This window comes from Alosa pseudoharengus, unplaced genomic scaffold (genome assembly GCF_046254945.1).
Source record: "Alosa pseudoharengus isolate Yale_2024_CS ecotype anadromous, Long Island Sound unplaced genomic scaffold, YU_APseudo_1.1 YU_APseudo_1.1_scf_15, whole genome shotgun sequence".
NCBI lineage: Eukaryota > Metazoa > Chordata > Actinopteri > Clupeiformes > Clupeidae > Alosa > Alosa pseudoharengus.
Genome location: NW_027468620.1, coordinates 2,289,415 through 2,309,385, shown reverse-complemented (window position 1 = coordinate 2,309,385; position 19,971 = coordinate 2,289,415). Strand labels below are relative to the sequence as shown.

General features: G+C 39.1%; 1 protein-coding gene across 1 annotated transcript in view; it reads right to left on the bottom strand.

The window, feature by feature from the left end:
- LOC143124726 (factor VII-activating protease) overlaps nucleotides 1-19,971 on the bottom strand; it is a 246,993-nt gene that overhangs the window by 170,300 nt on the left and 56,722 nt on the right. Inside the window, exons 2-4 of the mRNA XM_076286436.1 lie at nucleotides 14,212-14,322; nucleotides 14,009-14,125; nucleotides 12,689-12,799 (exon numbers count right to left, since the gene is read on the bottom strand). Of these exons, the coding sequence (XP_076142551.1) occupies nucleotides 12,689-12,799; nucleotides 14,009-14,125; nucleotides 14,212-14,322 (339 nt within the window). The remainder of the gene's footprint in view (nucleotides 1-12,688; nucleotides 12,800-14,008; nucleotides 14,126-14,211; nucleotides 14,323-19,971) is intronic.

Sequence of the window (19,971 nt, the reverse complement as noted above, 5' to 3'; positions counted from 1 at the left end):
CTGAGACAGTTGAATTCCTCACAGGTGACACCTGTGCCAGTGTTCTGATTAGCCTGGGAACTGCTCTGAGAACTACTTAACGAGCGCAGCTGGCTCTATTATGACATCACAGCCCCCATTCAAGTCTATGGGGGAAAAATACACTTTTAATTACAAATATCTCAAAAAGTATAAACTTCTCAAAAATGAGAAACGGATAGGATGGTAAAGCCTTGGAAGATCTACGGAACGGTGTTTGAACCAAATTTGTACGTTAAGCGGTTTGGGCTGAATAGCGCGCACAAAAAGTGACAATCTATGACTCTATATAAGTCCTGTTGAGGTAGGCAGAAAAAGTCAATCCTGGAGTAACTATTATGAACAGAGCAGAAGAAACTGAAATCTTTCCCTTTTGGGTTTTTGGCCCTCCATGGGTCCTTTAGTCCTAGTTCTGAAAACATATTATTCAGAGTCTGTGTTTTTTTGTTCTTCACCTCCTTGTCAGCTGGTGTCTTGTCTAATTTCCCATTTTGGACAGCATTAAAATCCCCACCTATTATCAGCAATCCCCTGGTGTTATCTGCAACAATATTGGAAATTTCCCTGAAAAAAGCATTGTCATACTCATTGGGGGCATATACATTCAGAATGGATATATCAGTACCTCCCATTTTTCCAATTACCATAACATATCTCCCCATTTTATCCTTTACCACTTTCTCAGTACAAAATGGCAGATTTTTACTTATCAGGATAAGTTCGGACAGGCCTGCCCCCACTGCTTTAAAAAATCCTAGAGGAAACACTGTGTACACCTAGTGTAATTGCCTCCCAGAAAAGTGAGAAAAAAAACGTGGGAGGGAAAGGGGGTATGGGTGAGGAAAAGGCCTAAGTAGCCTCTCTAAGTAGCTCTCTAACCTGGGTTACTTGATGTATTCTTATGGTGATTCTTATGGTGAGATGCGCCACACCCCGATCTCTATCAAAGGACTCTCTTTACACCGGGAGCCAGGCTCAACTAATTAGCATACAGCAAAGCTCAAACTAACAAGAGTAACTGCTCTAATAGTCATTTCTGAAATCTCTGTAAATGTATGTTGTGAATATAACACACTCAGTTTTGGTCTTAAATTAATACTTAATGTGGGCAACTTTTTGATCACGTTTGGTCACAATTTAATTGCAATCTAATGTATATGTGCATAGTTGTTAACTAAGAAATACACTGTAGTCTGTATGTGAACCTCACACCTATGTTTTCACACTAAGTGACCCAATGTCCTGCAGGCCAGTTGGGAAGGCCTTGCATATTCAAGCAGAGGGGCTTGGTGAGATGAGCTCTATTCCTTTTATGATGGCTGTTGGGGGAAGCTTAGGCTGAACTCTCAGCCTTTCTCTCTCTGTATCTTTGTCTCAAGCTCTCTGTCTCTCTCTCTCTCCCTCCCTCTCATTCCATCTGTTTTTCTATCCTTTCTTTTGGGGTTGTGTCAATTTTGTTATTTGATATATTGTTTATCTGGTGTATCTGAGATCTGAGAACTTGTTAATTTGTTAAAGGCGTATTGCCTAATAAATTGTTACTTTAACTATCAGTTGTATCTCTAAGTCCTCGTATGCCATGCTCTGCCATAGCTGATAAACTAGTTACTTGGTAAATGATTTGTGATACAAGTTATTAGTTATTAGTAATGGAGTCAGATTAAAATGTGGTTTTCTCATAACATTACCAATTACTTCACCAGTCCAACTGTCTATTGTTTACACACGCGATCAACAGGAGAACGGGCCAGCACTTTGGGCCTGCTCTCTCCTTTCAAGTGAGGAAGGACGTGTTTTCATGTCACAGATTTTTCCTTCCTTTCATAACCAAATTATAAATTGACAAATCTCTGTTTTCACTCAATCAGCAGGAAAGACATACATCAAACAATTAAACACAGGTCGCACACAGCAGCACTATATAATCACAAATGTTCAATAAATGTCCCAAACAACCCAAAATTATTTAAATTTCCCCTTCTTTTTGTCCCTAACATTAACCTGAAAGTCCAAACAAAACGAAGGATATCTGTTGCGAGATTGCACCAAAGAGTCTTCAGTCTATAATCCAAACAAAGAAGAGAGAAGGCCGCTGCAAACTAGTTGTTCCACGCCCGAGCAAACTAAATATATAATCCACAAAAATGAAAAAAAAAAAAAAATGATCGCTTGCTTAAAGGTTGTATCAGCGATTTCAGGCCCAAAAAAGGCCCACACGTAAATGATCACATTCATCTAATCTTTCCTAATGATCCGCTAGCTGTCTACCGCATAAGCAGGCTGTCAAAAAAACGTGTCTCTGTAGGCAGCCTAGGCTCTGAGATCTGCACACAAAAACAATTGCTACCAACAAGGGTTGGCAATCCACTCAAAGGCAAAATAAAGTGTTTCAACCAATAGCCGACGAGATGCACATTTAGGAGTTTTTATTGCACGAGACGGGGGTAGTGGTTAAGGAGCTGGGCTAGCGTGCAGTAGCCTGAAAGTTGTCGGTTCAATTCCCGACTTCCACCAATGTGCCCTTGAGCAAGGCACTTAACCCCAAGTTGCTCCGGGGACAATGTGATCCCTTGTAATATAGCTGACATATGTAAGTCACTTTGGTCAAGAAGTGTCTGCTAAATGTAATGTAATGTAATGTAATGTAAAGGAAGTAGCGAGCTAGCACTCTGTTTTGTTTGGACATCAACAGAAGTGACGTATCCCCGCTATCGCTGATACAACCTTTAATGGTATACCAAGCAAATGTGAGTTTGCAAAGGCATTCCTTCATGCATTATCTGGCTGATAAACATCTAGTAACTAAATACTCAAAGGAAACCTTTTACATTTACTCATAGCTGCAACACTGAATATTGGTGCCACTTATTCAAAATCATACATGGGTCATTCTACGAAACCGGTGCCTTTTCACTTTGACATTTTTTTTAAAAAATCATGTAGGACAAGCCATATTTTAAGACATCCACATGATATAAGACATATATGACCTGCATAAAAAAATATTTTCCCACCTCAGGCATAAATCCCTATTAATATTTTCCTTTTTATTGTAGCCAAGGTGTCTTTTTTTTTTACCACCCCGTAATGGACAAGATGCGCTCCATTTTAGACATAATGCATAAATTGAATTCAGAACATTTCATGTTTTCCTGTCATAAAAATGTCCTTAATTTGATATTAAAAGTTATAGGTTTGTTTTTTAATTGGAGATTTGCAGAATTTAGATTCTAATCTTCAAACTGTGAATTCTGCATGCCCATTGGTTGGTGTTTTGAACAATATTGGCTATTTTACTCCCTATTGTCAAATTAAAGTTACATGTGTAAATAGGCCCACTTCATCACACTATGATCAAACATTTATTTATGGGCTATTTCACTCACTCTCTAGTATTTTTTTTAAAAAAAACACACATGTTATGGGGTGGTAAGTCATGTTACAGGGTGGTAAATCCTGTTACGGGGTGGTTAATTTTGTTTGTTTCCATAATTTAACAATAATTTGATTAGTTCTGGACATATGTGTGGACTGTTAATGTCGTAATAAGGCAATATCCAAAGTATATATAAACATATTTATTGATATGAAGTTTAAAATGCAAATTTATGTCATGAAATACTGGGTACATTCAACATGGATAGATTTCAGAAGATTGAGTACATTCATTTTTGAAATATGATCATAAAATTGGGTACATTGAAAAAGATAAAGTTCTCTCAGGAGGGGTGTCAAAAGCCTTCATTCTATCCTTCGCCTATCCTGGAAATCCAGAGTTCTCGCAAGAGCACAATGGAATTGTCTCTGCGAGACACTCTGGCAATGAGCAATGATGCACGTTACTTTTTCCCCTTGCATCCCGTGGAACCAATCAAATCGTATCATCATTACATAGGCGGGCCAGAGGCGAGCTAAACTGATGACGACAGCGCTGCAACGTTGGAAACATTGATCGTAGTGTTATGCAATTGCGTTGAAGTCCGGAATCATTCAGAGTAAACATTGGTCTGGTGTTATCCAATTGCGTGCAGTGAGATTTTCAAATGCATGCTTGGTGCCACCCCTCGAGTTGGGCCATTACATGATTGTTCGTGGCCAGACCCTTAATCTTTCTAGATTATCAGGATGTGGATTTTCCAGGCTAGCCTTTGCCTGCTTTCTCCTTTCAGGGCTAGTCCACACGTACCAAACCGATCTTTTTTTCCTCTGTCTTCCTTGCAACCGTATCAAGAATATTTGCGTCCAAACGGATCCATCTCAACACAACTCAACACGTTACTTCATATCCCAGGCCTAGAGGTGGCACTGTTTCTGTTACAGAAATTGACCAAAGCTTGCGTGCTGTAGGCTATACAAACAGACAGAATAGGCTATGACGAAAATGGCTAGTGCAAGGAAACCAGAATTGTTTGTGTGGACTGATAGTGAACTGTCAACTGTAGTCAACTGTAAAACTAATAAACTTAATTTTTACGGTTTATGAAGGGTGCAGTCCCGTCCTTTATTTGGCTAACGCAGGTACAACAAATCTGCTTTGGCTATCACCGCAAGTGCATAAGCTACTAAACGCTAGGCCTACCCAAGTTCTAGGCTATTCCGTCGACACATTTATAATATTGCTATAATACCTTCGTTAGTAACATTTAAACTTACACCGCACTTCCCTAATAAATGGACGGGGCCTCATTCTGTTCCTTCCACTTTTTCCTTAACTGTCGTTGGTCCTTCTCACTCAGATCTTTGATCAACAACTTCTTCCCTCTTTCGACATCTCGTCTCCATCTTTGCTGCTCCATCTCTAGATACTGCTGCCTCCTCTCTGGATCGGCATTGCGGCGAGCACGGAATAGTCACTGTCATTCAACATTACTCATTGGAGCCATGATTGTCTGCAAATTATGAAAATTATCATAATTATTTACACTGACTAGGTGTGTGTGCCAAGTTGAGAGAGACAGAGAGAGAGAGAGAGTTCATGACTGGGTTGTCACTAGATACACAAAAAAGCTAAGTACTCTCACATTTTGAAATGCTTTCATTTGCTGTGATGACCGCAGAAACCTCCGTTCTGCTTGTAGTTAGCCCTTCCCAACAAGTCCATCACAACTAGTTAAGCTGTTTAATAATTATGACCGCCGCGCAGCGAAGCGGCGGTCATATAGGTTTAGTCAGATTTTTTTTTTTTTTTTTTCAGTTTTTTTTCTTTTTCGCATGTCCAAATTTCCGTCAATGATTCCCGGGACACTGAAAGACCGGGGTAGACGAAACTTGGTGGGCATGTAACCCCATATGGATAGCATGGAACCATCGTTTTTCGTTTTGATCTGTAGCCCCCACGCTGGACTGCACCCCCCGAAAGGAGGGTAGGGCAGACACAGTTTTCTGTGAATATCTCGAAAACCGTAAGGTTTAGGAGGACCATTTTTTTTTGTATGTTGATCTCAAGGGGCCATGTCAACCCATTCCATAACCACTCATTTCATGTATAGCGCCACCTAGTTAAACACAAAAAAGTAAAAATGAGGTGTTGTAATCGCAGGTATCTGTGACCTAACATAGTCAAAACTGCACGAAATTGGAAGTGTAGGATCATTATGACACCCTCTGAATGCACGCCAAGTTTCGCGGAATTCCGTTCATGGGGGGCCACACAATATATTCATTTATGTTACTATACACCAACTGGCCTGTAGGTGGCCGGAGACAGTTTTCTGTGAATGTCTCGAGAACCGTAGGGCCTAGGAGGTCCACATTTTTTTTGTATGTTGGTCTTAAGGGGGCATGTCAACCCATCCCATTACCACTTATTTCATGTATAGCGCCACCTAGTTAAAATTTAAAAAGCAAAAAATTAGGTGTTTTCATCACAATATCTCTGGCTGACAAGGTCAAAACTGCACGAAATTAAAAGTGTAGGATCATTATGACACCCTCCGAATGCATGCCAAGTTTTGTGTACTTTCGTTCATGGGGGTCTTACAATAAAATAATGTATGTGTACATTTAGTGACGTACACCAACAAGGATTCCCAGGACACTGAAAGACCGGGGTACACAAAACTTGGTGGGCATGTAACCCCACATGGATAGCATGGAACCGTCGTTTTTCGTTTTGATCTGTAGCCCCCCCGCTGGACTGGACCCCCAGAAAGGAGGGTAGGGCAGACACAGTTTTCTGTGAATATCTTGAGAACTGTAGGGACTAGGATGACCATTTTTTTCCGTATGTTTGCCTCCAGGGGTCATGTTAACCCATTTCATGTGCACACACGCACAAACAGATATACACACACACATACATTGACAGTAATCATACGTATGACACATATTCACACAGTAGACATATGTACGCTTGCATGCACAGGCACATACGCAGGCACACACACAAGCACGCACACACACACACACACACACACACCCACACACATAACATAAACATGTACATGCACACATGCACACAATTCAAGAATTTCTCAGAATTATGAACAGGCAAGATGGAGGTGGGGTTGTATAAAATGAATTTTACATGTGAAATCTATGAACTAATCATGTTTTGGTACTTGTTGTCTAGCAGATATCAGTGAGAATTGAGTGTGGATAATGTTTAGTGAGACAGTTAGAATCATATAAGCCTTTCAGCGTGATTTATTTTTGTGGAAAAAATGTGCTGGACTGGGCGGCGGTCATATTTTGTACCGCTCTGCGGTACATCTAGTTATTTCTCACCACAATAGTCTCCAGTAGGCTAACATTGGCATACAATATAGTCATACAATATTAACAGTGACCAATGCATACTGATGAACCAGCATTCAACAGATTAGCTGGTTGCTATGGACTCATTGCTAAGGGCTCACTGCAGAAAGAACAGAGGTTCCCCCCAGTCATCACAGTATGTAAAACTATATATAAATATAATTTTTATGAATTGTGTAATCTAAATGGCAATGACAACCACTCTACATTCCCCTTACCACCCCCTCTACATTCCCCTTACCACCCCATAACGATACAAAGTGTTATGGGGTGGTATGTTACGGGGTGGTAAATTTCACCTCAGAATGACTGCAGCTAGCACTGTAATTGACTAGCTAAGATAGCAAATATACCATTCAGTTTAAAATTTCCTTCACTTTACATTACAGTTGAAAAAAAAAACCTACTTTAACAGTTTCCCTATCTATTATACATTATGGGGTGGTAAGGTTAAGCTTAACGGACCCTATCAAAAAGAGCAAATAAATCATATTAAATTGTGTGGGAACTTGCTTGCTTGAGACCTTGGGTCCTGCAAGGGTTTGAGTGATGTCATCAAGGGCGTAGGTTTGGTCTGAGCTTTCGTGGGGACACTACCCACTGACCCCCCCCCCCCCAAAAAAAAAAGCCACTCATAGATATATGAAATTATTAAAATGTGCTACTGTCCAACTATCCATGATTAAAATGTGCTACTGTCCAACTTGATCTAACTATACTGTGTAGCCTACATAATCTGATTTTAATATGTACAGATATGTAGGCTATATTTAACATTTAACATTTATTTTCCATTTGGTCTGTTATGAAATCATGCATTGACCCATTTAAGCACAGCTCAGTTTTAAGAAACTTAAATACATGCATACTTAGCATTTTGTGAAAAGAAATCATTAAGGCTACATTGACAGACTCTTAACCGTGAGCTGCCTGTATATTCTCTGATTCTAATATTTACAGATATCTAGGCGATGTAAGCACAGCTCAGTTTTAAGAAATGCTTAAAGCCGAAAGACCATGTTGAATTTTGCTACTTTTTATTTAAAAACCAGATTACTCTGCTAACTATACAGCTAACTATACACGGGAATGCATTACACCTTTGTATTCGGTAAGGTCTGCTGTTTATTCTGATATATGGTTTGTCATGTGTTGCGTGAAGAGTGTGTATTCCACTGAGACGAATGGATGTGGAGATGGGCGCAGATAATAATTATTCAATCTCTTGAAGTTATTTTTCTCACAAACTGTTTATCACAGCAAACAGTGGCTAGCTAGCACCGTTTAAAAGCTGAGAAAAGGCTCTTTCATGTGACACATGTGTGATGAGGAGTTCAACAGAGAAGAATGGGTGAATTTGGACGCACTTCATATGCCGAAGTGAAGCTTAAGCGCTGCGCAATGCTTCTGGTAGTTATTATAGGTAACTTCAAATCAGCGCGATTTACCCTTATAGGCTACTGCACATTACAAGATCTGTACGAGATGATCCGCAGCACTGAAGTGAGAAATGATTTAACTCTTTTGTAGCGCATGCGAGCGCTTTTCCCCCCATTGGTGGGGACATTTCAGTCGTAATTTGACATTGGTGTGGACACGTCCTTCGGTCCCCACGCAAATCTACGCCCATGGATGTCATCTGCTGTCTGTGAGGTCACTTAAAGAAACAGTGTCTTTGTAATAGCCAGAACATGTAAGCGTTATGGGGTGGTATGTAAAACTACGGGACGGGCATAAATCATGATTTTTGTACGGGAAATCATACTTTTATTTTAAAAAAACATATAGTATAGTATCAAGAGCATATTTTTAATCATGACATTAATGAAAATTTGGTTAAAAAATGAAATGTTCTAATTAATATATTAGGTGCGAATTCCATATGTGACTTTCCATATGTGACACATTTTTACATTGTTGAGAGCTCATGAAATGGACCGGACGCAAAAGGCACCGGTTTCGTAGAATGACATGCACTTGCTACTCTCTTCAGACCGTCTCCCAGTCACCTAACGGACAGACCAAGTTTCCCGGCAGGAGTTGTGCACCTCTCCTGCGGGCATTACAGTATCTGGCTTGTCTGGACCGACACCCCACAACTCTCTTCTTGACTTCTTCAACTATTTGTTTTTGTCTTTCTATGATTGTGGACAGAGGTTGATGAGGTGAGGGCGATGTCCCAATCAATCTCTCAAGTGGCCCTTTCAGAGATCTTCCAAATGCCAACTCTTCAGGGGTTCGGCCTGTGGTCTCAAGGTAGGCTGCATTGATGGCAAAGCGGAACTCCCTGATCCACCCAATTCTTATGTTGGTTCCCCACATAAGAGGCAATCATCGTTTTGATGGTCCAGTTGGAACGTTTAGTGAGATTGGCTTGGGGGTGATAGCTAGTGGTCAACGTCTGGGTCACTCCCCAGGTCTTACAGAGGTTAGCCATCTCATGGCCAGTGAACTGAGGCCCAGTCTGAAACCAACTCCTGGGGAACACCAAAATGGATACATGTCTATTGGATATGTATTCAATGGATACATGTTGTAGCGTGACTTTACAAATGTGAAGATGTGATAATAATTAACAATGAGAATCATAATTTGCTATTAAAATATTTTTAGTCATATTACTGCTTAAATCCAGCGTGCTCTAAAACAAATAAAAATGTGCAAATGCTGCAAGATAGTGATAGACAACCAGTGTGAAACAAGTTAGACTTATAATGTTTAAAAACTTAGAAGCTTAGAATTGAAGTGTGTTTTCTTAATTAAAAGCATAAATTGTTTTTTTCTAGAATAATCTGTTATGATTTTGCTTAAACTTAAAGAGTGTTTTTTCTTAAATATATATAAGAAAGTTTGCTTATAAAACTTAAAATGTTTTGCTACATAAAATGTGTTTGCTTAGATATGAAAAGGTTGTGTTAGAATTAAAGGGCCCTATCATGACATTCTAAAGTGCATCGTCACTCGTCAAAAGTCTATTCAAATTTAGTAGGATGTCCAGTTCACATTGGGAGGGGTTTCGTTCTCAAAAGTGGAGCGCATGGCGTAACAAGGTGTTCCTAGGTCTTTTAATCAGTCATATGGGTGTGTTTGGGGCGTAACATCATTTAAAACCAATGAGAATGACATCTGTCATTCCCTTTAACGGTGCAAAGCGCGATATGTCAAATAAATGCATCGGTATTTTGGCATTCAACGGCGCATTTGAAGGAGGCTGCTTGCGAGACCGTATGGAATAATTCTTAAACCATGCTTTACTAAAACCTAGCATAGCCTTCACGCATTTGCACTAGTCTATTATTTGAACTCATTGGCAAAGTGAAACTAACTTCACCAAGGAGTCAGTCAACAACAAGACAGTTATATGCAGTTACTTTCACTATTGACTGACAATGGGTTACCATCGAAAACAGGCTGGAAAAAGCAACACTTACCCTAATGTTGCTCAAATGACTGAATAAAACAACATTTATCCTGCAGAGGAGTTGCTTATATCTCGTGACAGTGCGTCTTCAGCTGTGCTCCATACGTGTCTCTCGCCTCTCCCCTAATCACTTTTAACCGTCATTACCAATTTGCAAATGATGGTGACTAACTACTCATCATGAGATGTACAGTATTTCGTAATGTCTTTATTCTAATTATGTTTCCCATTGTAATCGTGCAATTTAATGCTTTGCATGGACGTGCACTGGTGTGCGTTCATGAATGATAGAAGGATGGTGCGTGCACCTGCCAATATGACTGTTGACATGCGCTCTTAAAATAGCATATGAACAACTCGCCATTGACTTCTGACCAGGTTTAGGTGGTGTATGATAGCGATTTTTAGACAATGCGCGAGTCCCCTCCCTAGGTTGTTAATTGCCACACCCCTGGGCGCAATGCTTAAAAAATAAACGTGCAAAATACCGAATTCAACTTTTCGCGGGTGAATAACGAGTATTACGCCATGCGCTGGTGACCCAAAATACAGCCCAAAGTGTGTTACTGTATGCTAAATGAGATGTGCTTTGAACAAAATGTAAAGACAGAATGTAAGAACATAATGTACCAGCTGTAAGAAACTGTTTGTCAGCAAAACAAAAAGCTGACTGGCAACCAAATAAAAACCAAAAAGCAGAACCAATATTTCATGGCAAGACACAATACCAAATTTGGACATGTTCTATCTGACCGAGAAGGGTATAAAAAGAGAACGGCCCCTTGTTCAGGGCTTTTTGATCTTCTTTTTTTCTTTGGATCGAGCATTTTGCTTTTAGACTTAGACAGTTTTCTTTCTTTGTACTTTTTTTATTTGTATTTAATAAAAGTCAAAATCCTAACCTTTGATTAGGGGTTTGTAAAAAGACCGTCTAGCGTTTTCTCGTATTTTTCTGCCTCTCCTGTGTTGCTGAGAACCCCGGATGCCTTGCCCGTAGTGACCCCGTAGTGAGTTTTTGACCTCTCTCAGATTTTGATGACAAACAACTCTTGCAAATAGTAATAATAATAGAAGTTAACCACATATTGAAGTACGAACCAAGGGAATAGGGAACAGCGACTAAGAGATAGAAAGTGACTCTGAAGTAGTCCACCTTCCTTAGCCCCCAAACCCCAAATTAGGGAATTTGATTCAGATAGAGAAAATCTCTCAACAAAGTCAACCCTATCGTACATCCTAAACCCGTTGAAAAGGGGCCCTCGCATGAGACACATACACTGAAAGATACTTCCTCTTTTACGCTGTGATATTATCACAGTCCGAAGACAATTACACACAGGAGTAGCGATCTCAACTGTGTTAAAGGGAATCCCTTTAGACACCAGAGTAGTCACAAAACGCACACCTCCTCTTTTACCCTGTGAAATCCTCACAGTCCGAAGACGAGCGCACCCACACCTACAGGAGTAGCGATCTCTACTGTGTTACGGGAGCCCCGTAGACACCAGAGTGGACACAAAACGCAACAATGTCCATTATTAATCCTTGGCGATTTTATTCATTTGGATAACTCATCTTCAGTTGACTTCCTGTCCTTACTCTCCTCATTCAATATCATTATATATAAATATTATATAATTTTAATAAATTATTGTATATACTATATATATATAAAAGATAAGATAATGGACAACATGACCAGAACACAACAGAAGTTAACACACATTTGAGGTGTAAATGTGGACACCTTCTGATACCCAAACGCAGAGGAGTCCATTATTCCGATAATACAACTGTTGCCAGACTATTTTTTGCTAAAACTGTCTTGTTTGTAGAACTACTTCTTTTCTCTCACACATTGACTCATTTCTTAACTTACAGGACAAACTAACATTACTACTTAAAAATTGCTACAGTCAAAGCCCAGTTGTTAGTTCTTCTGTTGAGCATACAAACATACAAAACAAAGTCAACATTGTTTTACTTGCTCCAAATGAAGTGTAACTGTCTTATGTTACAATGTTGGTATGCTATGAACGTCTGTCAGAGGTTTGTTTAAATATCATATTGTAATCATTACGTTATGTTTAAACGAACGATCTGATAGACGTTCATCGTAATGCTACCAAAAAAATGGAACTTACTATAAAAGAGCGCATCACAGTAGAAAAACCAAGCAGTGGTATAAATAACAACTGAAGCATTACATACTGTATGGTTAGTAGACAGTATCAGTTATAATTTCATTGTTGAAATAATCTATTCACTATAACGTAATGCATGATCAATTTACCATTCATTATCAAGAGTTATTATAACGTCTAACCAACATTTGAAACCAGATACTTCAATCTATGCCTTTGATGAATTCATTCATGTATAACTAAAACAACCCCGAGTCTGCAAGTGGAGAATATCTGACAATCCCATCAGCTGGTTTAGAAAGTCAACAATTTTGAATATCCTTCCAGGTAGGAATTTAAATGCATTTACCAACTTGGCAGAATGTTCCACTGAAGTTGTCATGGCAGACACAGTCAAAGTCTTGCCCATCCTTTATACATTTGCCATCATTCAAACAGGGACTTGGGTCACAGGCAGCAGCTTTAAAGATACATAAAATAATAAATTAATCAATCGGTATGTTTTTTATGAATCAAAGAGACATTTGAAATACACAAATGTCCATTGAATATTTCATGTTTCATTTAATTTCAAATACAATGAAATATGGTAGAGAGGTAGAAGTTTGTGCTAACTGCCTTGTTGCTTTACATTTTCAGTTCAGTTTAAAACGAACAACTTAGAATCCACACAACACCATTCAAGTTTAAAACTTCAAACAAAAAAGTCCAAAGTTCTATCAGTCAAATTTGAACCCACTTCATGCTTAATGTTCAACATAACACTAGTCTCGCTTAGTAGGCCTAGTGCTTAATTAGCCTTTACAAGAACATTATCAGTTTCGAAAAAAACCTTCACAACACTTTATTTAGGGCTGGGTCAAAAGCACAAACTTTTAAAAATATCCTGGCGTCATTTTAGGGAACAGGAGAAGTTTTCCATTGACATAGCACATTTGCAAAGTATACACAATCTGTGTACACAGAACTTCCTCTCCCCTTACTTCCCCCGAAATACATTAATTATATTCTATAGTGACACCTTATGACCATCCTAGGTACAGTATTAACTAGGGGGCAGAAAAACAGAAAAAAAAGATACTCACTGCATGGTTGATGAAACTGCACATAGTCAGTCACCCGCAAAGTCATGCTACCGTAAGGCTAATAATAACTGTGCCCTCACACTATCGCACGTGACAATTTACTTAAAAAGGTGATTTTCTCCTCTTCTGGCGTATCGAGACAGGAGAACCATGCCAACTTTGGATGCGGTTATTTTAGCGATACGTTTTACAATACCCTCGATATACATACCGTTGGAAAGCTTAGTTTATGGCCATTCACGTGAGGACAATAACTTAATTTTGTAAATTTTACCAAAGTGATTGGTTTCGCCTTGCAGGGTCACATATTCAGACATGTTGTCTCATTAAAGCATAATGAGACAAACCCAAAGTTTCAGATGAATCACTGCCTCAAACAGCACTTCGACGATAAACATATTTCCACTAACACTACATAGAATCCATTCTTTACATCAATGTTTGTTCATATTTCAATTACTTGAAAGTTCCTAGACACTCTGATCAACTACAATTAATTTAATTAATTGTGGAGGACACTGTATGGGCCAAATCCAATAGAGATACTACGTCGGGAAGTGTTGGCTTGAGTGGATTGCTCTTACTTGATTCACAGTTGGGTGGCTTGAATGGTTCTTTGCACTTGCATTCATAGTATGGTGGAGTTGAAGTTAAAACACAATCTCCACGCCCACATGTCCTTTTCTTGCAAACTTTTTTGGCTGTCAACGGTAAAATAATAAATTACACATCTTCATAGTTGTATTCCTGTTTTATATTCTTAGAAATATGCAAAAAAAAATCTTACCTTTTTCACATCTTCTACCTTTAAAAGGCTTGGGGCACTTGCACTTAAATTTCTCTCCCCTTTTCTCTTCACAGATACCATTATTGAAGCAAGGGTTTGGATCACAAGGACCTGAATGAAGTAACAGAAATCTTGGTCTGGTTGTTTCTACCAAAATCTTCTTTAACTTGCCATCTTGGTAATATGTGTGGAGTAAGTATTTTAAGTTATCAATACAACAGTTCAAGTTTGCTTCATACAGTATATTACATAATTGTTTCTTATCCATAACCTGGGATCAGAATGAGAGACAAGTCAGTGTGTGTGAGACTCTAGGATGAGGTAGAGTCTGTAACTTAGTCTAACAATAGTGTCAAAAGAAAGAGGACTAATAAAGAATAGGATATAGCATAAAAGGTTATTGATGCATCAGACATCTATCATCTTTAAATCTACTGAGGTTCGGGTTTATTCAAGTAAACTGAATTACATCCCACAAAAACTTACCATTGTATAATAAACAACATAGGGGTTTCATCTCTGCTAATAAATGTACAATTTAGATAGATTACATAGATTGCAATAATAACCATGAATCAAAGACAAAAAACACAGTCACATAGAACATAAATTCTATCGCACTGCAGTGTGCAAGAAGTGAAGTGATCAGAACAAGTTATCAAGTTCAGAATCAAGTTATCAAGGCAAATTTAGTCCACAAGCTGTTCAATGTCAGGAAAGTGTAGCCTAGAGTGTTTTTTAAACTGGGGGTCGGGCAGTGAGGGGTCGCAAAATGATTTGACCAACATGCTTTTTTTTTTTTGTAATTCACTTTTTATTGGTTTTTCACAAATACATGAGACAAAGACAAACACTGAACATCCACAAGTGAACAGGGAGGACTACAGGCAGATACTGACTAACAAAGCTATACACTATACAGTATATATAAAAAAAAGTGTGTGTAACTATACACATTTGTACATCACTGAATGTTAGAATATCCTCATAAACAAAAGGGGAAAAAATACATAAAAAGAAACAGAAAAACAAACAGGCCCGGGGTGGGTAATCGGGAGAATCGGGAGAATACCCGGTGGGCCGCTTCACTTTTGGGCCGGTCGAGGAAAAAAATATTGACATTTGTCACGTTAGTCTAACTTTTCAAAAAGTAGGCTACACATTCCGCATTCATTGCATGGCACCGTTGCCTCTGCATGGGTTGTAGCCTACCGTGTGAGGGAGTTCTCCCCTCCCAAAAAGAGTTGGTTGGGTCCATATAGCCCGTCTTTTCCAAAAACTTTTCTCAGGTACGGATAGCCGGGCCGGCCCTACAGTAGCCATAAGCGTCAGGAAGGATGGATGGTAGAAAGAGGCCAGGAGGGACTGAAACGGCCAGGTAGATGCTGCTAAATGTGCCAAGCTTCTAGATTAGGCCTACAGACAAAAGTGGCAACTGGTAAAGAGAGATAGCCTATAGGCAATGATTATTAGCAGTTATTGGCCTAATATTGGACGTTTGTAGCGTTGTCAAGCTATTTGCAAGCAACATATTACATTTCTTAAAATATTAGCCTTTTGTATCTGATTCATAGACTTTGCAGTATGCAAATATTAATAACAAAACTGAAGTTTGATCTGTGTAGGCCTATGCGGTAAAAATTGTAGCCTCTGAGCAGCAGATCAACCAGTCGACCACTGAAAATGATGAGCCCGAAATTAATTGAAAGAGCAAAATAGTTATGCTACATGATGAACCTATATGCCTTGTTTGCTTAGAAGAGGGTGTAGTAAAGAAGTAGGCTACCAAACAACAATATAGCCTACCCATGCAAAAACATGTAGCCTAAACATTAGTTCAATATGCCTCTTTGTGGAAGCGTGGGATAGGCTACATTTCAAAGGCTTTCTTTCTTTCTGTCTGTTTTTGTTAAAGGAACCATATGTAAGAAATGTATTTCAATTAATCATAAAATGGCCCTGATATGTCACTAGACATTAAGAAATCATGTTAATTTAAAATACTTATATCACTGACAACTGTAGTCCGGCCAGGATATTGCCATTTAAAAAGTGAAGTTGCAGCCCTCAACTGATGTTGATGTTGTGTTTTGTCATGTCATGTTGTGTTTTGGCCTGATGCGCCACCCTCTACCTATCTACTAATCACAAAGTCAGTAGTGTTTTGGCATCCGGGTTGGCAACCTCGAATCAGGAGGGAGGAGGAGGGGATACACCGCTCTACAGTCATTTGAAAGTGATTGCAGTACCAGTTTTGGCCAAAATCTTACATATGGTTCCTTTAACTTGTGGAATAGTGGAATATTTGTTGTTAACTTCTCAGTTGAAGTGAATTATTATATAACCTTTACACATTTGTTGAACCATGGTACTAATAAAAAATACAGGATAGTAAGAGCTGAAATGTTGCTTCATTTATCCAATTTCCACCACTATGGAAAACGTGGGCCGGTCTTGGGCCTGAAACTCCCGGGCTGAAAAGTGGCCCCACTCCGGCCCTGAAAACAAACCACCAGCTTACTGTATTATATCTAAATGAGGCCCCCAAATTTTCATATAGACGTCCTCCTTATCTATCATTCTATAGCACACCCTCTCATAAGAGGCAATCTTGGACATCTCATTAAACCATTCCACCATTGATATAGCTACTTGATTGATATTGATACACCATTGATATAGCTATGTGCAGTAAGCTCCTCAGGATGTTCTACCAGTCTGTTGTTGCCAGCGTCCTCTTCTATGCAGTAGTATGTTGGGGAGGAAGCACAAGGAAGAAGGATGTGGGGCGAATTGACAGGCTGGTAAGGAAAGCTGGCTCTGTAGTGGGAGCTGAACTGGAGTGCATCACTTCACTATCTGACAAAAGGACCCTGAACAAACTGATCAACATCTTGGACAATGAGTGTCACCCACTCCACAGCACTATTTTTAAGCAGAAGAGCCTGATCAGCTGGAGACTTCGCTCACTGCCTTGCACAACTGACAGACTGAGAAAGTCATTTGTCCCCAGGGCCATTGAACTGTTCAATGCCTCACTTAAGGGAAGAGGAGAGATAGACTTCTCTGCATAGTCTGTCTGCCTCTTCACCCCCTCCATGTTTGGTACTGTCTGTCCACTAGCCACTTGTACCACTGTCTTTATGCCTGACTGTTTGCGTGCTATATTAGCACATTAGCACATATGCACCCCCCCCCCCCCCTCCATGCCACAGCCGAACTGTGGCCACACTTATACATTTTCTTAAATAGTTAAATATATAGATATATAGACTTTACTTTACTTTATTTCTGCATTGTTGCACTGTTGGACTTACTCATTTGCACTATCACCATGACCACTATCACCATTTCACCACCACCATGACACTCATTCACACAGAGCACCTTAGAGCACCTTACCATACCTTACTATGCACAGAGAATCACAGGCTCAGTCCCCGTCAGTCATTGCAAGCGCCTCTGATTGATTAATCACCACTATGTGGATACTGTTTTTAGAATTGATTTAGATTAAGTGTTATTTAGTATAATTTGTATTTTTGTAATTTGTATTTTAGTATATTTTTATATATTGTATTAAGTGTTAGTTAGTATAATTTGTATTTGAGTATATTTAGCATATTCTTTATCTTCTACTGTCCTTATTGCTTAGTTGTGTTTTTATATTATATACTTTAATTACTCTTTTTGCTGTTAAAGAATGTGTTTGTGTTGTATGTATGCTGCTGAGACCTTGAATTTCCCCTGGGGATCAATAAAGTATCTATCTATCTATCTATCTACTTGTGTTTTCCAATGGCGTAATATTATCCTGCATCCAACTATTACAGCTGTTCGGCACCCTGAGGATTGATGGGCATTTAACCCGCTCCCCTGTGGTACCGCACCCAAGAGACAGAGCAATGGATGGCGTACCAGAGCAGTGGTCAGCAACTTGTTGATAAAAGACATTATCTCAGACTATAGGGGGTCTATTATCGGGCAAGAGTATAACATATGTAAAAGAGTGTTGCACCTCCAACACACGTCTGAGCTTCTAAGTCCTAACCGTGCCATTTTTGACGGGGTCCAATAAATCCTATTGATAATTTTATAACGTATCAACCGTGTCTGCATTTCTCTTGAAACTTTGTACCATGACTTGATTACTTGTTCCCACGCTTCATCTGGTATACTCTCTCCCATATCCCTTTCCCAGCATCTTTTTAAGCCCCCAAAATTAGGAGGCTGAGATTCCCTTAAAATACTGTAAAAGCCTGATGCTTTCATTAAAAAAAGACTTTTCTTGTTCCAAGCTGGTCTAGAGTTCTCAACGGGCCTGAAAATTACAACCCGACCCGACCCGGCCCGTGGCTTTTAAAGCCCGGACCCGATGTAACCCGACACATCAACCTGAATTGGTAACACTCCATAATAAGGTGCCATAATAAATAGCAAACTAGTAATTACCTAACCCTTTGTTAATTGTTACTAAAATATCTATTTGGCACAAGTTAATAGTTTTTTCATCATTAATTAAATATTAGTTGTTTGCATAAACTCTGTATGTTAATGTTTTAACAAATCTATTAACTAATATTGTATTAATATATGTTAATAGTTAACTAAATATATTTTTGGCACTAATTAACAGTTATTTCTTACATCATTTAAATGTTAAATGTTTATTTATTATTATTTACAAACTATATGCTAATATAAAAGTTAATGACATATAATTATTTATCTAGCTTTTATGATTAGCTTTGTTGAGAATTTATGGAATTTATGGATATTGGCTTTATGGTCTTGTGGGGTGCATACGGCACCCTACTGCCAGTGGTTGGTTGTGTGAGAGTTTGCGCTCCTCTTCTTCCACTTCATCCTTATTGGATACCTTTGTGGTTGGCTGTCCTGTAATTGGTGACTCTCTGTCTAGTCTTTGAAAGTAGTGTACTCTTTGCCTTTGGAAGTACTATTTGGTTGCTGCTTGGATTTGGTGAAATTCAGGGGAGGGGTGTAACAGAGTTAGAAATGTAGTTTAGTGTTTGTATGTGATTTTCGCCGTAATCAAGCAGCTTTATTGATATTGGTGTTTTGGAGCCCCCTTTGGAGAAACGCTATACTGCAGTTCTGCTGCGTTTTGTCCTTGTATTGTTGCCATAGCCGATCAGAAGCAGTATGCTTTGCATTGACCTCTCCAGAATAAGTCCCGCCTCCGTAACTTCCGTATCCATCCAACTTCCGGGCGTGGATTGTCTATGAGAAATAACATGGCGTTTCGAAATATCATACCGGTAAAACATCTGTAGGTAGCGAAGTTGAAAAAGCTGGTGGGCAGATTGGCCTACACACTTCTGCCATATAGTTTCCACTGGATTATTTGATTGTCGGTGCCGTTTAAGTAATATACTATAGACTATATTTCTTAAACGGCACCGAAAATCAAAAAATCCAGTGGAAACTAGATGGCAGAAGTGTGTAAGCCAATCTGCCCAGCAGCTTTTTCTACTTTGTCACCTACAGAGTTTGACAGGTACGATCTTTCAAAACGCCATGTTATTTCCCATAGACAATCCACGCCCGGAAGTTGGATGGATACGGAAGCTAGGAGGCGGGATATATTCTGGAGAGGTCTATTGGGTAGGTTGACTATAAAGCACTCTCCACTTTGTTTTAATTTTGTTACTGTAAAATGTTGTTTAAGTTGAAAATTTGTATTATGTTACTTTACATGTATTTTTAAGATTTGGGTGCAATTCTAGCGACTTAAAGAAC